We start from the raw sequence: 26,440 nt of genomic DNA on the forward strand, positions 1-26,440 counted from the left end.
GCTGTTGTTCTGTTCTCTGTCACAGCAGAGAAAGTTGTGCCTGTCCACGGTATACAAATCCTGGGCCTAAGTGGGCAGCAGAGAGCACTGGCTGCAAGTTGTTGTTTTCTTGGCCAAGAGTGCTCTTATTTGAGTAAGAGCAATCTGAACAGATCTATTTCATGCTCTGGTATTTCAACTGCCACTTCTGGACCCAGAATGTGGAGAAGCATGTGGATGGAAGAAGCAGTTTAAAGGGTTTCATGGCAGAAATGTCACAATAAGGGAAAAAGGAGTGTGTGTGTGTTATTCTGCACACTTCCTCTTGATTTCTGGGAGCAGCTTAAAGGAAAAGAGGGCATTTGTGAGTTCCTTCCACCTGAGGCCAAGTGGGTTTTGTGTAGTTTCCGTTTCCCCATTTCTCAAGACTTTTTCTGCACATTTGTGAGAAAAGGGTGGAGGTGAGAGGTAACAGTGGAATCAAATAATGAAATATACAAAATACAGAATCTGGAAAAGCTTAAAGAAGGAGGGGAACTCTGAAGGTTATAAAGTGGATTCACTTTTGTCTTTCTGTTTGTCAGACAGTTTGTTCCCAGAGTTATGATATAGACCACTGGCTATCATGCAGGAGTTTGCATGAGATTCAGATGTTTCCCACTGGAAGCAGACAGAACTGGAATAAGCCTGGTGAAAATGCACAACAGGTAGTAGAGTAGATACCTTTAATCTTCTAAGGCAAATAACAAGTACAAGTTAATACTGATTAGTTTTGAAGAAGAACAAAACTTTTGAAATAATACCAGTTGCAGAGGTCAAAATATACCTCTACTTCAGAAAAAAAAAAGTTAGGCCTATTATATGTTAATCATCTTTGTGAGGCTGTGGTTAAAGAAAACAGGTTATTTGTTCAGATGTACTTACCCCGTAATAAATATGACAGTATATGGCAGTTAAGAATTTCAAATTTCCTTGTTGACACTTCTTTTAAGAAGAGCAAACTTAGACCAAAAGATGAGAATGCAAATATTTGGTAATTGTACGAAAAGGTTGCTGGATTTTGTGTGAGTTCTATTTTGGCTTACCTGTTGTCCAGTATCAATGTGTTTTGAACATTGATACTGGAACTTGCTATGATATGAGAGCATGTGAAAACATACAATTTCATCTGGGCAGTTTTCTGTAGTAAGCTAAGAAAACCATTAAATTATGCTGTATTTTATATCATTCACACAATTACATAATACTGTTTGTAATATCGTATTAAACCTGTATGGTTTATTTCTCTAATGATGGCCTGAGTATTTGACAATGCTCTTTTGCACATGAGACAGAAACATACAGCTCAACAAGAAATGTGTTTAGCTCCACGTCTTCTCCAGTCTCCAGAGAAGTAGGGTCTCAACCCTTCAGATAATTCTTTCATAGCTGTAGCTCTTTAAATGTGTTTTAACTTGTGTTTATGCTATTTTATTCCCAAAGGTCTTTGGCAAGTAAGCTTCTACTTTCTGCAACCCTGATTTAGTGAAAAAAAAACCAGGCACAAGTTCAGCATGAAGCATACACGTAATCCCACTGAGATAAACAAAAACTCGGGGGCAACAGGGCTAAGCCTCTATTAGGTATGCCTTGGTCTCCAAAGAAAAGGCTAGGTCCTTGATCTATACCCACTGGCAAAATGCTGGGGCTTAGTGGGCATTTTTAGCATCCAATTTCTGTGTTGCACAGCCCAAACTACTTCCTTAGGAGTATTTAGGACACCACGATAGCCAGCTCAGTTCAATAAACATCCCTCTGGGGCTGTGTTGTGGCTCACCTGTACTGCCCAGTGCAGAGCTGTTTTGAAGTCCTTGTCCACCAGAGTCGGGTCTGCTCCCTTGTGCAGCAGAGTCTGGGTGTGCTGGGGTCTGTTGTGAAATGCAGCCCAGTGGAGTGAAGTCATTCCCTGCAAGCCACAAACCCAGAGGGCAAATTATTGTCACTCACAGGAGCACCCTTCATGGATCTGTAGATAAGCTAGGCAGCCCTGAAACCATCCAGGGTGGACAAATTCTTCCCTCTTCACCTTGATTTGAAATAGTAGCAGCTTCTGAATTAGTGGAGTTACAAAGGGGAACAAAACAATTAGCTTTTTGGAATTATTACAGAAAATGGATACAAATACAAATGCTTCCTCCATATGTGCCTATAGCCTGTTATAAATAACATGTGGTCAGGGCCATGATGGCTGGGGAGACAGTTCCTCACTGCTCAGCTTGAATCCTGCAAGAAAAGCCTGGTTTAGACTGGTGCTTCAGCATTACACAGCATGATGTTTGTTCTTGGTCTTATCTTTGATCCAAAATAAATATTATAAGCTATTACTGCAGCTGGTACTAGTCAGCAAGCTAAAGAACTTGTGATGCCCACAAAAAAGTCACAATATAAACACTTTATATTTACTCTTCAGGGAGAAAACAAAGCAAATGGTAAGGTATTCAGCTGCATTTTCATTCCATCTTAGCTACATTCAGTCAATCTTAATAGATCAGAGAATTCATGACCTATATTTATACCTTCAGCATTGTTACACTCACCTGTATTTTACTCTATATCCATACTAACTAAGATTTTCTGTATAAATTGATTAGTTTATTATGTGTTTTAACAAATTTCTAGTGTGGTAACATTTTTTTCAGGTGTGGTAACATTTTCCTTTGGGTGGGTTTTTGTTTTCCCCTTCCAGAAAAAAATGTATTTCAAGGGTCTTGCCTGTTTTCCTAAAGGATAAAAAGCATTAAAAAAAAAAAAAGGTTGAGTGGAAAAACAATTAAAACATGAAATAGAACCCCAATAAAGCCAGTTGGTAACAACCCAGGACCCAGGTAAAGTATGAGCTATACTGATGCAGACAGCTTATCAGTGCGTTAAAGTGGAAGCTGTTTGCAGTGATTTTCTGACTAAAAACCTGAACGCCTTAGCATTAATTTCTCTCAGTCATCCCATATCTTATACGACTTTTAAGTTCCCATGTGGCTTAAGAATGGGTGATAACAAAACAGAGCAGTTGAATGAGAGTTTTGGTTTTAGTTAGTGTTTGCAAAGCTTAATCATGGGAGTTTCGGTTTTGTAAAACCAAAACTGAGGGTAAACTCCTGCACCAACTGAAATTGATGGGAGCTCTGCCATTTATGTCAGTACACATGAGGGACCTAGTACTGTTGATGGACACGCATTATCTGTGAGGCATCACTGAAGTGATTTCCACCTGGGAAATGGGTACTAGCCACTGGTCCTGGAGAGCACAAAAATCTCTGAAGAAGGAAACACTACAGTGTACCAGGCCGTCTTTCTGTCACCCTCTCTCAGTGCGCTGATATGGCCAAAAAAAAAAATCCTTGAAAAATCAACTTTCTCTCTGTTTCTACTGTAGTAGCCAGCAGAATCAGCTGTAACATAAGAGTGTAAAACTGGGGATAGTTTTCAAAAATCTCTATGATAAAATGACAAAACTCAGAGAGGTCAATAGCAGATGCTTAGTGCAAAAATATAAGAAACAAGGCTTGACAATATGCATGTCATTAGGCCACCTAATATTTTGGTAATCAGATTAAAGACTTCATATCATATCCAGCCCTCTAAAGGGTAATGATGCATTTTCTGAAAAGGTATTTATTTTCATTTTCTTTGAAACTATTGCCTGATAATTTTTGTAGAAGCCCCCACATTTTTATATGCAAAACTCCCAGAACAATTAATAATAATTTTCATTTCCACGCCATTTATGATACCATAGGTTTATATCATCCCTTTGATGAGGTTGCCAAGCTAGAAGTCTTGTACTTAGTGTGCTCTAGTTAGCCTGCCCATGTAAGGAAGCTGCTCTATAACTATTACCATCTTTGTAGTCCTTTTTCTGTTCCTTTTCTTGTATATATTTTTTCAGTTTACTCTTGTAGCCATGCGGCTGTACAAAGGATTCAAACAGAGCTTCCTGTTTTCTTCTCCATTTCCTTTCTACTACTTTGTGCATTCCACGTGTCCTTTCGGAGCACCCAGCTGAGCAAAGAACATTGAGTTGTTTGTTACAGCAGCTCACTCGTGTGGGCTTTCTGGAGCAGGCAACTGCTTTGTGCTTTGTGCTACCACCCTGGAGTAGCATCAGTAGGTAAACAGACTGCTGCTCTTAAGTGGAAATATAAATGGTATCAGAACTGCCAAAGCTGAAGGTCCAGCAGAAAACAGTCTGAGAGGTCAGACAGACAAACAACTGCACATTCGTAAAAACTGAGAAGCAATATGGGACACAAAAGGACAAACCCCAAGAAATGGCTCTGAGAAATACAGTGTGACACTTGTTTTGCTCAGATTCAAGGCTTTTATAGGGATTGTTTCTTCGCATTGTCATCTGACAGGCTTCACTAATAAACCCACAGGAACACACGGTTGTGGAAGCTATGAAACCTCCAGATGTATTTCTTACTGTTTATGTGTTCATGCATTCATCAGGGTGATTTTTCTCAAGCGTCAAATGGGAAAACTGAAGTGTTTTACTTATGCCAAGAGAACAGCTCTGTTAGCTGTAATAATTTATTAGGATCCATACTTTTCAGAAAACATGAGTATTTAGCTTAGTACTGACACTTGAACAAATATATTGTCAGTGCCAAATGACAATGAGATGGACTAAAGGTTCCAAATTGCATATAGCAGTGCATTATAGCAAAATATCATGGCTTGAAATTATGATCCACGATTCCATGCAATTCATTAGTAACATAGTTCTACATGAAGACAATACATGTGTCTGGTTTAGAGTGTTGTGAGCAGGGTCTGCAAACCTTTCAGTGGGTAAGAAAGAGGAAAAATATACAGCCCTCTGGCCATTCTGACACTGTGGAAAAGACACATCCTTTAGCAACTGTTAAAATTAACAGAACCATATGAAATGACACTCAGAATCTCTTATGTGTCTTGGCTTCTCTATTTGTAGAAAAATGTGGGAAGTTAACTCTTTCCTATGTACAACATATATACATGCAGGACACAATTCCACATGGAAGACAACAGCACAAATTTTTGTGCTTCCATGACTGTTCTGTGTAATGCCAGCTCTCCAGTAATTTTCCTGAGAACTGGAGTTGAATGGTGGAATCAAGGAATCAGTGAATCATAGAATGGCTTGGGTTGGAAGGGATCTTAAATATTATCTGGTTCCAACCTGCCTGCCATGGGCAGAGACACCTTCCACTAGACCAGGTTGCTCAGAGCTCCATCCAGCCTGGTCCTGAACACTTATGATTGGTAAAGGTGAAGACTTGGTCCAGTGTCCAACTTCAGAGGAATCAAGGGCAATTCTTGTCTTGGCAAATAATTCAAGAACGGGATTCAAGGTACCTCATAGCTGGCTCAAAAAAGAGAAGCCTTATTAGCCTACAGGTGCACACTACATAGAAGGAAGAATGAGATAATACTTTGCAGAGTTTAGCAAAAGCATTATATAAATTTTTGACTTAGTCTTATTGTAAAATTGAATGGCTTCTATGCCTCCAGTGCACGGACTGTGACTTGTAGCACAAGCTCACTCACCTCATTGTCCTGGTGATTAATTTCACTAAGATTTGACTGCTGCAGAAGCAAGCTCAGAAGCCTGTGGAAGCAATGATATAATCAGTGTCCAGTATGCCTGACTAAACTTGAAAAACTGACATTTTTTTAAAAACAAAACGTGCAATTTCATGAAAAATCAGTATTAGTGATGGGCACAGGTCAGATTCATAGGTCTGAGCTTTGTCATATGAGCAAAACAAATTGGACTTTATGGCTTATGGTAACAACAAAAGTTCAGAACTTGGAATTAAAAGAAGATCCACTCAGAAAACTCTTATGCTGACTGCTGGGCTACAATCAGAATGTATAATACTATACATGTGTGCAGCTTTTGGTATCTTAGAAATTTACATTTTTATAATATTTTATTATTATTAAAACATAGCAATGCATAGGTTCACATTTTATAGAATATTGGACTACAAGCACTCCTGTCTGGTGGAGGGAACAATAAAGTAGTTAAATGAAATATTATTCAAGTACAATAGTATTTTTAACACCTTCTTATTCTTTTGCTATCTTGTGAAGATGTTCTAAAATCACTATAGGTTCAGCAAAGCTGGTTGTGTTTTACAGCAGGATATTAATTCTTTGGATCATGTACATAGCTGGAACATGAAAATTAAAAACTCCATCCATTCACATGCTGTAGCAAAGCCAATCCCAATATGAATGTACACTTCTTTGGATTATAGCAAAATGAAGGATGTATTCTCAGTGGATCATTGTGCAAACCTGTGGCTCATCTGAAGGTATGAATTTGGTAGAGACCTTCAGAACATGGAGATGAAGAAGACATACTGTTTAGCAAGGAAAGTAAAAAATAATGAAGTATAAAGTAAGGAAATTTGATAAATGTAAAGATAACACAGAAACAAATGTATAAAATCCTGCATTTATTCCCATGCAGAGGAGATTGAATAAATATTTTGCTGCTTTTTATCTTCAACCACTTCTAGTGTATCTTCTGGGTTGAACTGTGCTCAGGCGTGTGTATCAAATTAACGTTTCATGTCAAATTTGTTCTTCCCTACTGGTAATAAAGAACTAGCTATGTAAATTATTCAAAAGAAGATATTTACAGTTGCTTAGGGATGATTTTGACAATTCTGCAGGTGAAAATCTTATCTACAGGTAACGTCTTCCTCAGGTGTTGAAAGTCCAAATTTAGGATTTTTTTAAAGTAGAGTCCCTAAAGGGTGATGATTGGGCAGATTCCAGCACAGGAATTTTGCTTTGACTTCAAACCAATTTGTATATGGAAACAAATTCTTGTAGAAAAGAGGTGTCACACCTCTTTTTCTAAATGGAGTCATACTGTAGGAAATCTGAAAAGGATGACACTCTTATTGTTGTGATTGGCTTGGTAGAAGTTTGTAAAAGTGAGGAAAGATTCTGTTGTCATTAACAAAATTACTCAGAATCTCAGAAATTATGTGTCTGACAATAGGTCTTGGTAAATACCAACTAGAGAGGAAAGACAAAGTGAGATAACCATAGTATGCTTGTAAAACCCATTTATCACATAGTTTTATAATCTGATACAGGGCTCTGTGGTTCAACTCCTGATATGATCAATGACACCACTGTATATGAAAGAAATCTAATAATTTGACTAGAATGCTTATCATGAACAAACTTTGACTCAGTTACACCATTAGACCATTATGGCAATGTAAGTGCTACATTTAAATATGTAGATACCCAACCAAGCAGCTGAGGTTTCTCTGCTATCTACTCCTAAAGGCATAAATCAAGAATGAATTATCTTTCCACGTTGCCTGTCAGGCTCTGTGGAGTGCACTAGAGCACATAAATAAATTATCATATCAATACATGAACTGTGTCTTTCCATGCTGCCTCTAGCATGTGCGGTTGTAGCAGTGGACTGCTAGCTTTCAAATTTAGCTACAAATGCGTTTCGAAAGTGGCTATTGCATATTCTCTTTTGGCAATGACATAGGATGACAAGGGACTGACAATGACCGTGACAGGAAAACCTCTGCTTAGTGCTCCAGGCCTGTGTCTGGGCATGGGGCGGCAAACCCATGGGGAAGACAGAGGAAAAGGAGAACTGTGCAGAGCAAAGAAGGGTCTGTATCCTTGGAGAACGTGAAAAACATTCAGGGCAAGCAGTGTGCTCCTGGTAGAGGAGATTAGTGTTCACTTTCAAGTAGCAACATGTGTGGTGTTGTACAAACATTGTCTTTTTTCTTATGTTGGCTTTGTTTAAGGATAGGGACCTTTTTTCTGCAGGAATCTCAAATTATTCTCTCCAAGTGATGCATGAAAAGCAAAGATAATGTGGAAAATTAATACAGCTGTTAAAAAAGACTGGAGAACAATATCAGCAAAAATGGCCAGATGTCTGGCCTGATCTGATATAGTTACAGCAACAAAATAATAGGCTCAGTGATTATGTCACATTAATTGCATGTACTGAATGTTTAACCTGTTTCTAATGCCGTTCTGTACCTTCAGGCATGATTTACTTAGGGGAGTTTTTTGAGTGAATTTATTCAGCTTTACAAATCAAAATTTATTAAACTGTACTACTGTCACAGGCTGGAATAAGAAAAAGAGAATCTTTCTTCAGAGTTCTTGTGAAGACACTCTGTAGCTGTTACTCTACCTTCAGTAAAAGTAGTTAAAAATGAGCCAGACCACCAGTCCTTAACTTCCCCTTTATGGTTGGGGATTTTCAGAGAGGTTGTCTTGTGGAAAACTTTTCTCACATTTGCCATGCTACTCAGAGGAGAAGTCCTTGTAATATTTCATGTGGTAGGACAGAAAGGTAGCTGGGCAGGGGAAACATAGGGTTTCAATCTCTCTTCTAATTATTTTCCCTCCTCCAGCTATTGCAATATTAAAACAGGCTCCTCTCTTTACCCAGCCATCGATCTCTGGTACACAAGTATTGCACAATGTTTTTCCTCCTCTCAAGCCCCTTCATGGTAACCACTAAACAAAGACACAGGTCACAAGTGTAGCTGTCACAACTGCTATTCCTGCTGTGGGCTCTCCTTGGGGAGCCAGGCACATACCTCACGTCAGGCTCTGCAGTGGCAGCGTGTAGTGGCAACCTCCCATTCTTGTCAGGTATGTTCTGCTTAGCACCATTCCTGAGCAGGCTGACACAGCCTTCCAGCCAGCCCTAAAAAATAAATTGGAGCATATCAACGAGTAAAGTCAAAAGTATAAGGCCAGATCTTTTCTTGCTGGTGGTCCTGGCATTCTCATGTGACTGTAGCCATTTCTGTCAGCAGAGAAACTGGAATTTTTTTCCTCAGAGGTTTCTCAGCACTGAAAGTAGTGCCCCTTTGGGTCTCAAACTACCTCAGTTATTCATTTCTCAGATGAGGTGTTTAATTTACACTGTATATTTTGTTTGTTTGTTTTTTGTTTTGTTTGTTTGTTTCTCTTCCCCCTGTATCTGCGGCAAGCACTAACAGTGATTAAAACCCGGCTAATTCCTGTATCATTAGCAGATGCTACACACATTTTTGAACGTGAATTCAATCATGCTAGATTAAACAAAGGACATGAGCACTCAATCTGATTTTGTTTGTGAGATTTTAGCAAAGATGGCAAATCAATGGTAAAAAGCCTTAGAGTGTGGTCTTATAAATGTTGTTGCAGAAGTTTGTACTAGTGGCAGTGTTAGACTGAAAATAGCACCAAAACATGGGATGAATCAGTTCTTGGACTAAAACCTTCTGTTGATCACCTCAACATAAAAACAAGTAAACAGTCTGGTTGTGACTGCATAAATCTTTCAGCATATACTTAAGTCAGATGAAAATCAAGCATGAGTTTAAGTGTTTTGTTAAAACTACAGCAGACAATTGACAAAGACCATTCCCTCTCATATGAGCTATTTTGGATTGGCATTACAGGCACTGCTGGGGGAAATGTGTGGAATGGTGGAATCAGAACACCCCTGTTGGAGCTCTTGGTGACCACCAAATGCCACACACAGTATTGACTGTGCAACTCTCCTGAATTCATTTGTCTGGACAGACATCACAGCAGAATTCTCTCTGGACCTCTCGTTATATCCCTCACAGAAAGAGAAATGGAAACTTAGAAGCCTGGGTGGTTCAAATCTTTTCCAGTCATTTCTTTTTTTCCAAAGAATATTTTTTCCCCTCCGGGAAAAGAGGAAGGAAAAAAGAAGCGTGACACTTATTATGGGATTTTTTTTTAAATATCTTGCAGAGGAAATGTTTGTTGTCAACTAAGTGGGGCATGCTCCTTGCACTGGATGAGACTGCCTGTTTTGTTATTTTCTACACTTATTTTCTGCCTGAATATTGCATAGCTAAGCAGGAACATTGTTTTTGTTCTGAATTTTCAGGAAGAAACTACGTGCAAGGGATGTCATTTAATTAGGCTGCCACAGTGTCTGTTTAAATGAGCTGGCAGTCATCCAGCTTAACTCATACTGTGCAGCCATGGCTGCACACCCCTTCTTCCTTTTCGTCCAATTAATAATGGAAGCCCAGTCTGGGCTAACTTGCTCCCCAATTTCTCTCTGAAACCTGAATTACCTGCTGCAAGGAGTAGAAGACTAAGGAGAAAAGGACTATCCTTGTTGCTTCAGACAGATTCTGAAGTACAATTCCTCTCCCAAATGTCTCAGTGGGATGTATGCCCCTCCTATCACGTGGATGTAGGTTGATCAGGGGACTGGATTGTTTGTGATCTGAGCAAGTGCACCAGCACCTGCAGCACCTAGAACTTCAGTCCTCAACCTGGCCACCCAGAGTCCAGCACCACAGCGAAAAGAAGCAATGCCCTTGCTCATCAAGTGTGCAGTAACAGCTGCCTGCTGATCACCAGAGTTTGAGACAGGAAAGCCCTCCCTAGAGCATAAATATCTAATGCCAGCTATGCAAGGAGGAGAAGTCAATCTGCCTAATAAGAACAAGAGGGAACTTTCAGGGTACAAAAAAAAGCTATTTTCTTGTGAGATCCTCATATCATGCATTTATTTTATAAGCCAAAAGAGAAAGGACATTCTGACAGGAGTGTCTGATAGGAGTCCTGATCCTCTTGTAATAATCATTGCTCAGCTTTGCACTGTGGTAAAGTTTCAAAACCAGTTCCACTGTCGTCTAGAACCAAATGGTTTGTGCTTTTTTTTTTCGTTCCTGTAGTATAAGCAGAAATCTTATTTGGTCTGCACATTTACTCCCTTCACTCCATCCTTGTCCCCCAAGTCTTGGTACCAAGTAAGTTGCCAGAGATAAACTGGTACGTCCACAAGCATCTTGAGTATTAATATTAGCTCCCATCTTCAACAGAAGCTTCACTGTGTCAACCTGGCGTCCTGACACAGCATGCATCAAAGGTGTGCAACCTGGGGAAGAAAGCCAAATTTATTTTACCATTTGTTGTGTCATGTCTATAAGATATAGTTTCTTATTTTCTAATCTTAACACTGGCAAGCTAACAAATCCTTTCTCTGATAACTGTCCAATAGTGGTACTCAGCTTATTTTTTAGCCAGGAAGTAACTTCTATGACAGTCACTGACCACTGATTTTAAAAAGAGCATGACTATATTAGCAAAAGCTTTGCCTCATTAACTCTGCTTCTGGAGAGAAAAGTGCTTTTCTGTTGAGAAGTTCCCAAAATGAACTTTTGCCTTTGTACAACATTTTGGAGGCTAATATCCTTCAGAATGACTAGTAACCAGATGGTGCTTGTCTAATTTTCTCAAACCCCAGCTTCATTATGTCTGTACATTCAAAAGACTTACGAAATCAGGCCGTGTCCCTTGCAAAGGTATAAAAGTGTGAGTTGGCCCTTTATGCAGAGAACAACTTAATTTGAAGTCTGGATTTGCTCTAGGATATTTTATTTCCTGTGTTTTTATAAGAGGTTTTTTAATATTCTGCAAAACTTTTCTGTTTTGAAAAAACCCTGAAATCTCCACTTAAACCTAATACTCAAATTTCTTCATGAAGTATTGTACCATTTAATTGCTTCCTCTTCCTTCCATTTTGTTAACTGTTGAAAAACAGCGAGAGATTTTCCTGCACAATCTAACAAAGCATTTTAAAATTGCTAGGCTGGGATTAAACAAAAGTATTAGAAACTATAAGACTACTAGAAACTTCATCTATAGTTGAAGAATAATTATTCTTACTGGACTCAATGAGATTGCTGAGGAAATGTGCTACCTAACCTGAGGTCATGCAGACCCTAAAAAATGTGCAGGGTATGAGCTGTATGTTTTGTGCTGGAATACTGCTCTTTAGCTACATTTGCATGGACAGCCTAGGAGACAAGATAGTTCCAGAGCTGAAGTACTCCTGGCCAGTCCATCTCCTCCTACTCCACCCACCACTCATACCTAGTCTTTCTCCCATTAATGAGTTGACAGGGACCGTTTTGTCTTACATAAATTTTCTCCACTAACCTGTAGGTTTTCTAAAGATATCAGTAATAATGCCTGGTTTAGAGTATATGAAAAATTGGTAGCTTGGTAAAAGCTGTTCAAGATTAGAAAAGACAATGTTCATATGCACCCCTTATAAGAAACTGCAATTAAAAAAATACTTCTGACAAAAGAAAGTTGTCCTTGAGAACAGCTTCCAGAGGTCTGTGGTTCTTACTCACTTCGGAAACAGATGCACATAAAACCCAGCCAATGTACAATAATTTGTAATAACATTAAATAGTAACTTGAACACAAAATGAGCACAGCCTGACAGATAAAACGGATCATTTAGATAATTGCACATTGTATCCTTTGGCAAAAAAATTACTTGACAAAACCATTCAAACTGTGACTGTACACATACTATAACCTCTGCTTTAGAGATGTCCAGAATGTATGTCATTTGGCATTGGTAAAAGTATTTTCTTTCCTCCCCTGAAATGTCAGCAGTTTCTCAGCGTACCCCTAAATAAGATAAACTAAATAAATGGTAAAGTACTGTCTAATTATAGCAAAACAGCTTATTTGTAATCATAAGAAAATATCTTACAATTACAGGGGGAAGGAATTATCCAAACTGTGCATTTCCAGTGGATGTTCCAAAGAATAACTCAAATTTCCCATATTCTGCTACTAAATATAATTTGCTGAACTAAAAAGTCAGAATAAAAAAATGGAAAGTTTAATTTGCAAGCTGAAGCAACGGTTCTCCTGAGAACAAGCTCGGCCTTCATTTACCCTCTCTGTCACAAGACTCCAGGATGGAAGGATCCTCTCGGATCACTGCAGTCAGGGTGTTCACATCGCCATTAGCTGCCGCTTGGTAAACCACAGCCAAGTCCATCTCTTCTGCTGCATCAGCTGCAGACACGGAGCACATCCATGAGCAAACAGAGAGCAAGTACAAATGATAAACAGGAAAAATAATGACACTTGTCTCACTGAGTTTATATGACTGTGTAACTTGGGGTGGAACAAAGTGTATCTAAACAGCACTGTGGTTTTTGTTAGTCATCTGAAAATTGCTTTTCATCATAACTTCTTCCAAAAACTTTCAAACTTAGACACTGAAAGGACTTAAGAAAAATTCTGGAAAGTTTCCACTTCTTGTAAGAAATCATACTAACGTAACATGACTTGAGAAAAAAATGTAATAACTGAACTAGCTCGTAATATTTCTGGCTGCACTTTTATGAGATAGGAGGAAATCAGGACTCAGGTGTTTTCAATTTCAGTGTTATCCTTGTACCAGTCAGAAGACTGAGGCTTTTCACTTCCCTGCAATGTCCAAGGGAATTCTCCTCTCGGGAGAGTAAACTTCTGGCAGCAATGGTTTGTGTTGATAATTCCTGCAAAAAGGAAAAGTGGACTATTGCTTGGAACCCAGGAGAGGTTTATTTTGTTTGGCAGCTACAGTGTGAGTTATTATTTAAAGCAGATGCCTTGCAGGACCTGTTCTGGAACATTCCTCAGGCTTTTCTTTCTAAAGAAATAAGATTCTCTTTGCTTCTTTCCTTTTAACTTCTTTTCAGACTTGTCATGTCATGCTCCACATGCGTGCACCTCCTTTGCCTTCAAGTGGACTATTAACCTTTTAACTCTAGGAGTCAAAAGAGTAGATTTTTGGGTGCAGGATCAAATGTGATGTAATGATAAAATGCTCTAGATATGTATTGCTGGTCAAAAACAGTTTCTTATTCCTATTAACTCAAAAGTAAGTACAGCTGCAGTGAGCTGTACTGTTCACCATGGTGGAGGGTCTGTTGGGGTTTAACCCCAGATGCCCCCAATGTTCAGCCACTGCCCTGACCCCAGTGGGGTGGGAAGGAGAATCAGAAAATGGTAAAGCTGTTAGGTTAAGGTAAGAACAGTTTAATAATTGAAATAACACATCATCATCATCACCACCACCACCACCACCAGAACAACATCATCATTAATAATTGTAATAGAAGGAGAGAAACAGATGAATAAAAGCCAAGAAAGGAAGTGATGCACAATACAGTTGCTCGTCACCTGCTGACCGATGCCCAGCCTGTCATGCTACAGCTCCCTCCAGTTCACACCCTGGCCACGTCAGTCTGTGCATGGAACATCCCTTTGGCCAGGTGCGGGTCAGCCCTCCTGGCCCTGCTCCCCCAGCCTCTGGGGCACCGACTGCTGCAGAGCACAGGACATTAAATGTCCTGGATTTAGGGCAAGCAGTAACTAAAAACAACTAAAATACCACTCTGTTTTCAACATACTAAATGCAAAATACAGCACTGTATTGGCTGCTAAGAAGAAAATCAACTCTGTTCCAGGCTAAACTAGGACAGGGTCAGAGCTATAAAACGTATCACTTGTCCAGCCACTCCACTACCTTGTTAGCTGGAGAATGTGCCTAAATCACACTACAGAGTTGACCAAAGGAAAGACAGATTAAGTGACTGGTGACTTATCTGTACTGTCTAACTTCTGGAGATAGCATAACTATTTATATTTTTTGTGTGATAAAAGATCTATAAATATTGCTGTAAAGTATTAGCCACACTATTCATGTTGTGATCAGATGATGTCTCAGATGAACTTACAGGAGCTCTACGCTAGACCTCACAGCCTAGCCTAATTCCGCACATGATTTTCTCTCACTGGGTGCAATCAGTACTCTGGACTTCAAAATTTGGCTGCCATGGAAACACAATCTGCTCTTACCCTGGAATGGGTTAGTCTGTCAAAGCTGGAACTCTGTTTGTGGGCTTGGGAAAATTAAAAAGCTGATGTTAATCTGCCTTTGTCACAGAGTCCTTCTCCATTTCTCCACAGCTAAAGAGAATCTAATTAATTTTCTTTCTTCTAACTGGTACTTTAAATTACACACTTCATAAAGTTTGTGAATAAAAATGTTAACTTGATTTTTATTCTGTTGAGGGGTCTGTTGCTGAGGCAACTGTTCATTTGGCTCAGGAGGTTTGTCCTGTGGGCCTGGGAAATCTAGAGAGATGAGAAGTCATTGCTGCTGGAGAGTCATCATTAGTGACTAGTACATGAAGAAAAAGAAGTCACTTCACCACTGGTTCAGTTAGGAGTATTTCCTTATTACATTGGACCTGAAGATGCCTCTGACAATCGGTACATTCAGCAAAAACAGGTTAATGACAAGCTCAGGTCTGACTGGTTGATAGCTTGTGCTACTCCTCTTGTCCTCCAGTCTCTGGAGGTACACACAGGGTGCCAGCCCTGAGCAGTGATTTGGCTCCTCGGACGGCTGCTGTCGTGTACAGCTGTGCAGCTGTGGTACTGAGAAGATGCTGCTAGCACTGGGAAAGAAACTGCTAGATGTGGTGAAGCAGACAGTGAATCAAAGGGGCCCTCACCTCCTTTGATGCACTGCATATGTAAATTTTGTACTCCTTTTTTGCCTTGTAGGTCTTGTTAAGTATTCCTGTTGTGAGTCAGAAGCAGAGAAATCTAGCCACAAAAGGGAAATCTCCATCTCCTGAGCAGAGCAGTTGCTTACCTGGAGGGCGCTATGGCAGGAAGATGAGGACAAGGGTGCACTCCTTCATGCTGGTCTCTGAACATCTCTGCCCTTTTTCCTCTAGGTAAAGCCAAGACACTCCCCCTCTGCTTCTGCTGGGCTCAGTCTGCTTTCCCTAGAGCTACTACCCTTGAGTGTACGGAGGGGAAGTAAAACTGTGGATGGCGGATGTGACGGACGGACGGACGGACGGACGGATGGATGGATTTGCTTCTGCTGGGCTCAGTCTCCTTTCCCTAGAGCTACTACCCTTGTGTGTACGGAGGGGAAGTAAAACTGTGGACGGCCGGACAGACGGATGGATGGATGGATGGATAGATGGATGGATGGATGGATGGATGGATGGAAAAATGAATGAAGTTTTGCCCCTGCCTCTTCTTGCAGAACACAAGCTCCATTCCAGTTAAAGGATGGTGGCATGAAGCCACAAAGACTTACACTTCCCGACCCACAAGTCCAATCTGCCAGCGCACGGAGAAGCAGGAGGAGCAGGCTATCACCCTGCCTGGCAGCCTGGGCCACGAGCTTCTGTTGGGATCTGAATAAAGATGACTGACATGAATTCCATTTCTGTAGGGGTGACCCAACTTCAAGTGGTGTATCTTGACTTGTGTGATTGTGGATGGAGAGTGAGAAGGAAGACAGATAAATTGTGCTCTGACGTTTCACATGACAGAGAGCAGAAAATGATGGAAGAGCTTGGGTGTCATTTGTGCTGGATGCACTTGGCTCCAGGGGAACAACACAACCACTTCATCTTCCTCCAGCTTACCCTGTCAAGGAATGGAGAAGTAAGGGGGCAAAGCTAGTAGAACATTTATTTTTGAAGACATCTTCCTGGGCAGAAAAGGAATGGTTCAGAGAGTGGGCATTTTGCAGAAGGCAACAGTGAAGTACTGAGTGCCTGTGTCCCACCCTCTGTGAGCTTACCCTGCTGGGGGCTTTGCTGTGGCTGGGTCACAAGCACCATGAGGCAGAAAGAGATTGTAAACAACCAAATGCCTGACTCTTCGCCCTCTAATGTGTTAGAGTTACTTCATTACTAAGTTGCACTTCAAGAAATGCCACTAAGTACGGTCCCATTTCAAATACATTTTACATTTTACAGAATTGCTGTGATACTGGTGAAAGGAAGCTGTCAGTCAGATTCAGAAAGGGAAAAGATCCATTTAAGTGCTTGTGTATAGAGAAAGGCAAGGGAGAGACTGCAGGCTACAGTAGTGGTGTAGAAAGATCTGGAAGAAAAGATTAAATGACATACAGAGTGTTAAAATCTTCAGAAACAATCAAAGTCAAACACCAATCTATCTGAAATAGCCTGCAGTGTTTTAAGAATGTATAATTTCTTCAAGGCAAAGTAGTTTTCTTTTGATCAAAACAGGGGTATATAAAAAGAGAATTATTACAGTATTCAGAGCAGTGAAATTGTGCTTCTCATTACCTTAATTCTCCTTCTTAATTCTCCTCTGATGTACTATGAAGAATGCATGTTTTACATGATTTGTGATGTTGGCTGATTTGTTGTTTTACAAAGTGCACATTAGATGTACATAAGTGCATGCTTTCTAGCGCACTGGACTTTTAAGTTCTGTGTAAATTTGCTGGAGCTTAGTGTACATGCTTACGTACATGTACATGACAATTATTGATTTTGGACTTGGTAAACCAAAGATATTAAAAACTGAAGACAGAATAATAGGATAATTCACATTCATTGTGAAAAAGAACTATTTATGCATGTAATTTACTACTCTCTCTCTCTCATAATTCCTCTTGTCTCCACCACTAGCCAAAGGCCATATATGATTTCCTACACCTTGTTCTCAGGACACAATACAAATGTCAGGACAAAAAAATGTGTAGTTTATTGGTTTTCAGCACATCAGTGTCCAGGGTCAGCAGAAGGGACAGTTTTTGAAAAGTGTAACTTATTCTCTACTAGTGCATTTTTATTGAACATTTAACAAAATTGAACAAATTTATTTTAATTAACAAATCCCTGTGTGTGCCTGGCAGTGCATGCACCAGTACAGGCCTTTGTCTGGCTTCTCTGTTTATTTAGTAAACATTTGAAATCAGGCACAGCCACATTTATTTAAATGGCACCGAGCAATATTAGGAGAGAAGGGTTTCTGGTGCTGTTTGTCTTCTGTAAGTCCCACATTTCTGTTACTGTTGTAAGTATTATGAGCCATTACTGAGTAAAAGAGTTGCAAAGAGATAGTATGATTTTCAAACTTGGAATGCTGGGGATTTCTTTTTATTTATAGGTGGGAGAGTCTTCTGATGTGTGGGATGGAGAAAAAAGGGTTTGTGTGGAGAGATGAATTATTTTTTTGGACCAACAGAGAGAAATTTTTAGTGTGTTTGAAAAATAGTTTGTATTCTTCCATTGTTATAAATTGCTGCAATGAAAGACATTTCCCTCCTCCTTTCTAAAAAAATGATGCCTGCTTAAATCAATAATGTGCCAACACAAGATACTATTCAGACAAAATCCACTATACACTGTAAGTTTTGAATAGAGTATTCTTTGCAGAGCAGCCAGTGAGCTCAGTATCCCATTACTGTGTGTTTTGTGCTCCTGCTTCCCATCCACCTCCCACGCAGCTACCAGGGAAGGCAGGCAGTAAATCACACAGCACCTAATGAGCAAGCGTTCCTGCAGCGCTGGGGAAGCAGAGGTGGTGAATGCACAGCGAAGGGACCTTCTGGCAGGGGAGCTGATGCAGGTGGGGAGTGACACAGGCTGCAGGTGATTCTGGACAGAAATTAGGATGGGCCAGTGTGAAGGGTGGCCTGGCAGCAGGGGCGGGGGTGGGCAGATTAGGAGCAAGGGGAGGTAAAGGTAGATGTTGCCTCCCAACTCTATCCCTTCTATCTGGATAAACCGGTTTGGGTCCAAGATCTCCTGCACTGCTTTCTGACCCCTAAACCATCTGGGACTTGGCTTTGAGCGATATTCCATCCTCATTCCTGGCACCACTTCCATTGGTCCCTGGCAGCCATCCCGATGGCACTGAGCATGCAGGATTTCACCTCTGCCTCCCCACCCCGAGCCCTGCTGGGCTGGCATGTGGCACAGAAGACTCATACTGCTGCAGAAGCAGAGGTTGGAATGGCTGTTTGGGGCTGCAGAAGCTCAGTCATCCCCACACCTCTGTCCTGTTGAGAAAAATGCTCCTTAGATCATCCACATGTGATTTAGGAATACCCGTCTCTATTCCTGCAGTAAAACTCCCCATTTTACCACTGCACTTCCCTTTCTCCTTTATACTTGTTGGTAATAGATTTTTCTTTCTTGTCACTCAGTTTTACTTCCCACTCATCTCCCACTACTCCCAAGACTGCTCAGGTTTTGAGTGCTACTGTGGCTGAAGGGCAGTGATAAACCCACCGCTTTATATGGGCTGTATTCACTTTGGATTCACCAAGGAAGGTATAGGAAAGCATAGAAGAACAACCTGTAGCACTCGGCTTCCCAAAAGTCAGCGCCTTGTCTTCCTCCTGCTTTTATTTTTGTTCCACTATCAGCCCCTTTGTTGTGGAGCCTCTGTGGCCACATCAGCTCAGATATTTTGCAGGTCTGAACTGGAAACTGTGGCCACTGCACACATATTTTGCACTAAAGTAAAGCACTGTTTGGTAAGCCAACTTAGAAGGGAAATTTGTTGCAACAGGCATAATCAGGCAATGACAGTGTCCTGCTTTGGGAACATAAAAGGAATGTTGCTATACTTGTAGTGGATTAAGCCGTAAGACATAAAAGCTTGTATTGGCAAATAAAGACATGAAATTTAACATTTAACTTCAAAATAGACATGAAAGAGACATTTGTATTTCCATAGCAACCTTACAATGAAGAAAATCTTTATGTTGAGGATGTAATGATATCTTAAATTTGCAATTATGGCAATACTGGCCTATACAGATAAATTTCCTACAGCAAAGTATTTCACTTGTCAGCTTCTAGTCCTTTCAGTGTAGACTCCGTAAAACCAGCTGTTCTTAAATTTTTTACTCCATTTAAAACTGCTCTGTTTGCTAGTACTGTAACTGTTCTTAATATCTATAAACACAAAAAGACCAATATACAATATAAAGACAAATATATATATATATCAGTGCTAACCATAAGAGTAGCCAGATACTGCAGATACTGTTGCTGTTCTGCTGAAAATTAATTTTTTGAAATCACTGTAGCAAGACTGAAATATCCATCCAGTCTAAAACTGATGGAAGATATTCCTTTACATGAAACCAAAATAAACCTAATCTTTCCCAAAAATGAATGCTATTGATTCTGTCAAGTAACCTTAGTACATTTGCTTGGGACGTCGGAGGACCAGAGGATTTTGAAATTAGCAGCACGTGACTTACCTTTGTGCTGGTCAAACACGGATGAGGAACTGAAATCCATTGCGATCTATCTCATTACGTACAACCAGACCAGACAAATGCCACCTCCAGGGTTCTCAGGGTAGAATCTCACACATTACAGCACATAGTGAAACGATAGCTGTCACCACTCTTCCTCTGAGATTTAAACTCGCTTTGCGGCTGCAGGTGGTTGCCAAGGCAAGAGCCTGATGGAAACATTATACTCTGTTACGGACTCTCTTAAAAAGATGCCCCTGGAAGCCCGCCTGAGATGCTGGAAAATGCCATGTCCCCAGCGAGCGCCAGAGCGGGCGCGCAGCCCGGCGGCGCGGCGGGCGGGCGGCCCCGCTCGGCCGGGCCCGCTCAGGTACTGGTGGTTAAGGGACAATGAAGGGACGGTAGCTGGCAGCAAACTGCCGCGGCTGAAGCGGACAGTGCTGGCTGCAACAGCACGGTGCGGCACGTACGCGGTGCTCGGCTGCGCTGGTCTGGGCTGGGTAGAATTCATTTTCTGCAAAGCAGTGCTGTGGGGCTGAGGTGTGGATTGGCTGGGAGGTCGGCTGTGTTGGTAACACTGGCATGTTTAAGCTGTTCTCGAGCAGTGCTCACTCAGTGTCAAGGCCTTTCCTGCTCCTCAGTGTGTCCCACCAGCGAGGAGCTGGGAGGGGTCACAGGGAGCTGGGGGGGACCACAGCCAGGACAGCTGCCCAGGAATGGCTGCAGGGTATCCCGCTCCATGTGCTGGCATGCTCAGCCTGTAAAGCTGGAGGACGAAGCGGGAAGGAGGGGATGTTCAGAGTGATGCCATTTGTCTTCCCAAGTCACAGTTGTGTGTGTTGGAGCCCTGCTGTCCTGGGGGTGGCTGAACGCACCTGTCTGCCCATGGAAAGTGGTGAATAAATCCCCTTGATTTGCTTTGCTTGTGCATGTAGCTTTTGCTTTCCCTATTAAACTGTCTAACTCAGCTCCTGAGTTAATTCAGTTTTACTCCTTCAATTCTCTCCCATTTCCCACAATGGGCTGCATGGGGCTGGCTTAGATTAAACCGTGGTAACAGGGGATGTCAGACCCCATAACTTCAAACCCAATATCTGCCAAACTGTCTTCACACTTCATTTTTGATCAGGGCTCTGCCTTCCTAAGTTGAGAACTCAGACTTTGAACTTTAAGGGGAGGGGACCCTGGTGAGCTTTGCTTTTTGCTACATTATTTCTGTGAAAGAAATAATAATAAGTGTACTGAGTTGGAATTTACCTTCAGCACTAGATTACCAGCACTGACTGCGGTTTTGACCAATTCCTATGAATACATCACATCCTAGAGACATATCCTACATGTGGATATGACATGTATCTGGAGCTCATTCACATCCCGAGCACCTCCTTCTGAACATAAATTCAAACTACGTGTTTGGGAAAGCATCGCATGGTCCAGGAAGCAACACAGACTCAACAGCTTGAAATGAGACACCAGAGCTGAAACTCTCCAGAATGTGACAGCATGATCTGCTGATCTGATTAACTGTGAAGAGGCATGATGTGGTAGGACAGAGAATCCAGAGACAGGCTGTTTCTCTTTTCTCTACTACTGATTGGTTTGTGGTTTGCCTTGTCTCAGGCCAACCTTGTTAATACTGAGAAAGGACCCACCGTATGACAAGTGCTGTCTATGCAATCTGGGAGCAGAATATTACTCATGCAGACGGTCAGCTCCTAACTGGCATCTCCTTGGTGGGAGGCTGGCTCCAGGGGTGGCACCAGCAGGTGAAGTCCAGTCTAGTCTAGTCTAATGCATTGACTCTGTTCAAACAGCTGCCACAGCTCCTGACTTCATGGAGGAGGCACTGGGATATGTCTCTGGTTGGGAATTTTGACTGCAAATTGTCACCCCTAGTGATCTTGAAAGACCACAAAAGTGACCTTCCTGCATGTGACAAGAGGCCCTTTGTCCTCTGTGTACACAGGATTTCTGACCCTGGGCACTACTGCTGGATCGCCCACCCTCCTCTACCCAATTCAGTCAATGACATACCATAGTTTTACCTGCCCTTTTGCTGTTACTGATTCTCTGTCCTTTCATTCTGCTCCTGAGATGAAGGCAGTGGCTTTGAGGATTACTGGTTCAGTCTCACTCTTGCAGTACATTAGCCTGGGAATGAGGCACACTCAGGTATGCAGCCAGGGAATTTGGGGGAGAAACTTGGTAGCTGATTCCTTCTGTGTCCCATGTGTGGCACAACATTCCCTATAGCACTGTGCACATTTGCCTGGGGCTTAACTTGCCTTCAGCTACTTGAAAGCCAGGCACCTCCTCTGAGACTGCTGTCCACAGCTGCCATGGTGTCATGCACTGAAAATCATGGTGTCTTGTGTGTTTGAGAGATGTTCTTCTCCCCTCTACATCCATCAGAAGGGAAGTGAGGCCAGCGCTTTAGCAAAACACCTTGTAGGTCTGAGCACCAAGTGAAGACAGTTCTGTTCCTCAACTATGGTAGGTATATCACAGCTCAGATGCTCCCAAAACTGAGGTTTGGGAGGCACGAGTCACTGACTTTCTGTATTGCTTCTTTAGAAGAAATAAATGTCTCAAAATTCCTCATGGGTTCCTGAGTGCAGTGCCTATGAAAGCAGCTCTGGTTAGGGATAACAAAGTCACAAAATACTTAGATGCTAGTATAGGCAGCACATAGGGATTCCATCTTTGATATTGTTAATTTACACTATTCTTTAATTTAAGTAAAGTATTTATTTTTATTCTGGGAGAAGTAGTTTGTTTTTTTTTGGAAAGTTTGTTAGTGGTCCAGAAAAATGATGAAGAGAGAGTATCAGAAACACAGGCATTCTTTTTGCATGTTTGTTTGCCCACATTTGCATCAGGACTTTGCTGTATGTAGGGTAGAATTAACTAATTCTCCTCCTTCTAATTGTTGTTCATTAGGTGAATACAAAAGCTGTGGTGAAACCACAGACAGTGTGTGAAACATATATTCAAGTCCTATGTAAGTGTTATTTACTGCTCTGGGTGCAGAGCAGGGCGACAGTGCAGAGGCTGAGAGCTCATGGGTGCTTACAGCTGCCAGCTCCTGCTCTGTCCCACACCGCCATCACGAGCAGAGACTCAGCTTGGAGGTCTTCTCTTCTCTTGCCCCTGCGGGGGACACTGGCAAGTGAGCAAGGGTTTTGCTTCCATTTGACGAAATAACACAGCCAATGCTTTGGAGGAAGGGTGAGCCTCTTCCCTTGCAAAGCTCCTGGAGCAGCAGTGCCCCCGTCTGTAAGGCGCTCTGCCAGCAACCAGCGCTGCAGAGCAGCGGCTCCAGCCGTAAACTGTGCTTCCCTGCTTTCTTCACGGGTGTGTCACAAGCCTGAATGTTCACACCCTCAGTATTGCTTGGTAAGCATCCAATCCAAGGAACAGAAGCCAAAATTGACAGAGGATACCATCAATCTTCATTTACAGTTTCTAGTTAAAATCCACTAGTAATAGTTTGGTTGTTAAGCTTTTAAAATACAAATCTGTGTACTATTTAAAGTACAATACTAACTTTTCATACGATTTTGAGCTCCATCACTTCTGCCTGGAAGGTTAGCACCAAGCTCAGACGTGGGGAGAAGTCAGACTACTAAACAGGCAAGAGTCAGTTGTGCTTGCTGGTAGGAACTGATCTAAGATGGCACAGCCGTATCTTAGAGGTACCCCCATGTAATGTAAGACAGAGTGAGGACCTACTCTACTTTGCTCCCTGTTTTTTAAGGCCAAGTACATCCTCTGCTCAGTCAACATGACTTTTTGCCCTTGACTTTGATGAGATCATGGCATCTCTTGTAGTGTGATTTATTGGGATATCAGTAGCACCCTGTGAAACAAATTTGTTAATGAGCCAATACACTTGAAAGTCCTCTCTGTGCACTGTAAAATAGTTACTTGTTTATATTTAACCAAAGGATAATCTGATTACAATTAAGTAAACCAAATTAAATATTTTTTCTAAGACTGATTGTTGTGCCCACTTCAGAAGGAGTGGAGAGTCTCTCACTGAGCTTATCACCCTAACCATCTTCTAGCTTTCTGTTGTTACCCTCCAAGAAGTTCCTCATGATATTCCAGGTGTAAAGCTGCGTTCAGTGCTTCTGGCATGGTGTAAGGCTGGTTTGATGAGCCTGTCAGATTGCTTGAGTAAGATACGCCTGTGGAGGAGCAGATGGGGTGGGTGTGGAGACCTGCTGAGTCAGGGGAGTCATGGTGTGTCTGGTGTGTCTGTCCTGGGTGCACAGGTCTGTGTCTGTCCTGTCTATGACACCAGGGAGCTGGAGAATGACGCTTTCATGGTTTTACACTGGTAAGGAGGAATTTCTGTGCAGATCCTCACTTTTGTATTTATGTTTAAGAAATTCTGTTATTGTTTATTCTATAAGATAATATAAGAGGGAAAAAAAGTGTCTGTTCCAGGTTAGATCAAAGGTTCTCCTAGCCAGGTAATGAGTGTTTGAATGGCACTTACCAGCAGTTGTCTGGCAATCTGCAGGACAAGTGTGCAGTGAATGACGTTTCCCCTGACCACTCCCCTGGTCTCCAGTCCTTTTCAGACTCCTGCAGAGAGGAGTCTCCAAGGCAGTCCTGTGATTCTGCAGTGTTCCAGAAGGTGGTGGTCTGGGATCAGCACTTGGCTCCATGAACCAGCAGGAGCAGTTCTTAAGTAGAAACATTTATATTACTTTCCATTAAATCCTTCTAAATGGAGGAATAAAAGTTCATTTGTGGGAAACCAGTAATCTCTGACCTTATGCAATGCATTAAGAGTGCCTGAAAATTAATGAAGTCCCATTCCAGATATCAAAGAACAGTATGGAGCATGACTAATCATCTATGAATGGTAAGCTTTGAGAGCCTTTCTGAAAACCTTTGTGATAGTAGATTTGCACTAGTAAAATACATGAAAAGCTTAACGTGTTTTTACTTCCTTGTGTTTGGGATAATTAATGTACGTGTCCATTAGTCTTTGATTCACTATATTTTACATTTCACTGCCAAAGTATTCCAGAGCCCCAGATATGAGAAACAAATAGAAAAAAGGTGTCTGTAACATGCAAACTGTAAATTATGACACAAAGGATTTAGTCCTGCATTCCCCACATACCTGGGACTCCTATTGGTATCTTACCCAGGATTATGAGCTTTACTTCAGGTTTGCAAGGTGACAAGTGCATTAGCAGTAACGGAGCATGCAAGTCTGTGGTTTGGCATTATTGTACTTACACAGAAGTGGCAATTTAAACATGTGCCGATGAAACTCAAACAAAAACGCAAACATTTAACTGGTATCTTGCTATATGTAACACACTCACTGTCAGAAGTTGAAGTTAAGCAGCTCAATAGGCAAAGGCAGGTTCAGGAGAAGTCCAAACACACTGGACTAAACTTGATCCTTTAGATGACATACTATGACCACATCCCAAGGGGCATCAGGACTCTAGATTGCAGCAGTATTGATTATTGCTTTGATGCAGCTGTGATAGTTCTCAGACTTAAAAGACCTCTCTATGGACACCCCATTCACCTGCACAATTGCTTCTGTAGTTACGGTGAAATTATAGTGGTACTGGGAGGGCCAAGCAGGCCTTGTGCTCCTGTGGTGTTATGCAGGACTGAAACTCTTGAGCTCCCAAGATTTTCCAGTCTACCTAGAGAAGAACATACAAAGGTTAGGAGAAGTGTCCAAGGTCAAGTATAATATAGAGGTCACTTGGAAGACTGTAGCACGGTCACACACCTGGCTAGCAGTTCTGGGACTAGCCGAGGGCTTCCAAATGGCCATGATGGGTCAGTGCTCAGTCACTTGATATCCTGGCTGGGGGAGCAAGGTGGCCTTACTAGTTAAATATTAAATTGAGAGACTGCTTTGTTTTGCTGCGGTCTGCTTGCACAGGCTTTGCTATTCCAGTTTACTGGAAATAATGATACTGTAATGTACTGTCCATTGGTTATTAATAGAAAAAGGTTTGTATACAAAACTGATGTAGTTTTAAATCCTTCACTGGGTGTTTGAAGGAGGGCTATTGTAAAGTGTGCTCATTTCTCACTCTGCTATCTAGAATGAGTGTGTAACAGAAATTTAGAAAATATATTTTGGTGCTGACAAGTGGCTTTTATATAAAATAATTTTGAACTGTAGGGGATCTTTTCAGAGATTACACAGCCATCTATGTGGGCCAAAGCATGGCCTGGCAAAAGAAACTGAAACCTTTTTGGGACCACTTGAATACTTTGTGCATGTTTATTCTGCATATGATGGACAGGCACAAACTCCCTTGATTTGTGCTCTGGCACAAAGATAAGCCAGATTTTTTAGCTCAAGCCTAGAATTGTACTCATGCAGTCTCACATTTCTCAGCTTGGTGTGTCTGTCCACTATATACAACATTTATGCATGGAAAAGATAATTGCAAAGGGGAACTTTTTTGCTACAAATGTAACAAAAACTTCAATATACATTGGTTAGAAGTAATGAATGGATGACACACATAG

General features: G+C 41.4%; 1 protein-coding gene across 5 annotated transcripts in view; it reads right to left on the minus strand.

Annotated features, from left to right (window-relative positions):
• Positions 1–20,259, minus strand: part of ANKRD55 (ankyrin repeat domain 55) — a 46,805-nt gene extending 26,546 nt beyond the window's left edge. For all 5 annotated transcript variants that reach the window (XR_005627529.1, XR_005627528.1, XM_039709924.1 and 2 more), the window contains exons 1-6: positions 19,916–20,259; positions 12,754–12,876; positions 10,800–10,930; positions 8,613–8,722; positions 5,548–5,608; positions 1,796–1,924 (exon numbers count right to left, since the gene is read on the minus strand). Coding sequence is in view for 3 of the 5 variants with exons in the window: in XM_039709924.1 (XP_039565858.1) it covers positions 1,796–1,924; positions 5,548–5,608; positions 8,613–8,722; positions 10,800–10,930; positions 12,754–12,876; positions 19,916–19,955 (594 nt within the window). In the remaining 2 variants the exon portion in view is untranslated. The remainder of the gene's footprint in view (positions 1–1,795; positions 1,925–5,547; positions 5,609–8,612; positions 8,723–10,799; positions 10,931–12,753; positions 12,877–19,915) is intronic.
• Between the last annotated feature and the right edge of the window lie 6,181 nt (positions 20,260–26,440).

The sequence above is a fragment of the Passer montanus genome, unplaced genomic scaffold (genome assembly GCF_014805655.1).
Source record: "Passer montanus isolate IOZ18808 unplaced genomic scaffold, ASM1480565v1 scaffold22, whole genome shotgun sequence".
Lineage (NCBI taxonomy): Eukaryota > Metazoa > Chordata > Aves > Passeriformes > Passeridae > Passer > Passer montanus.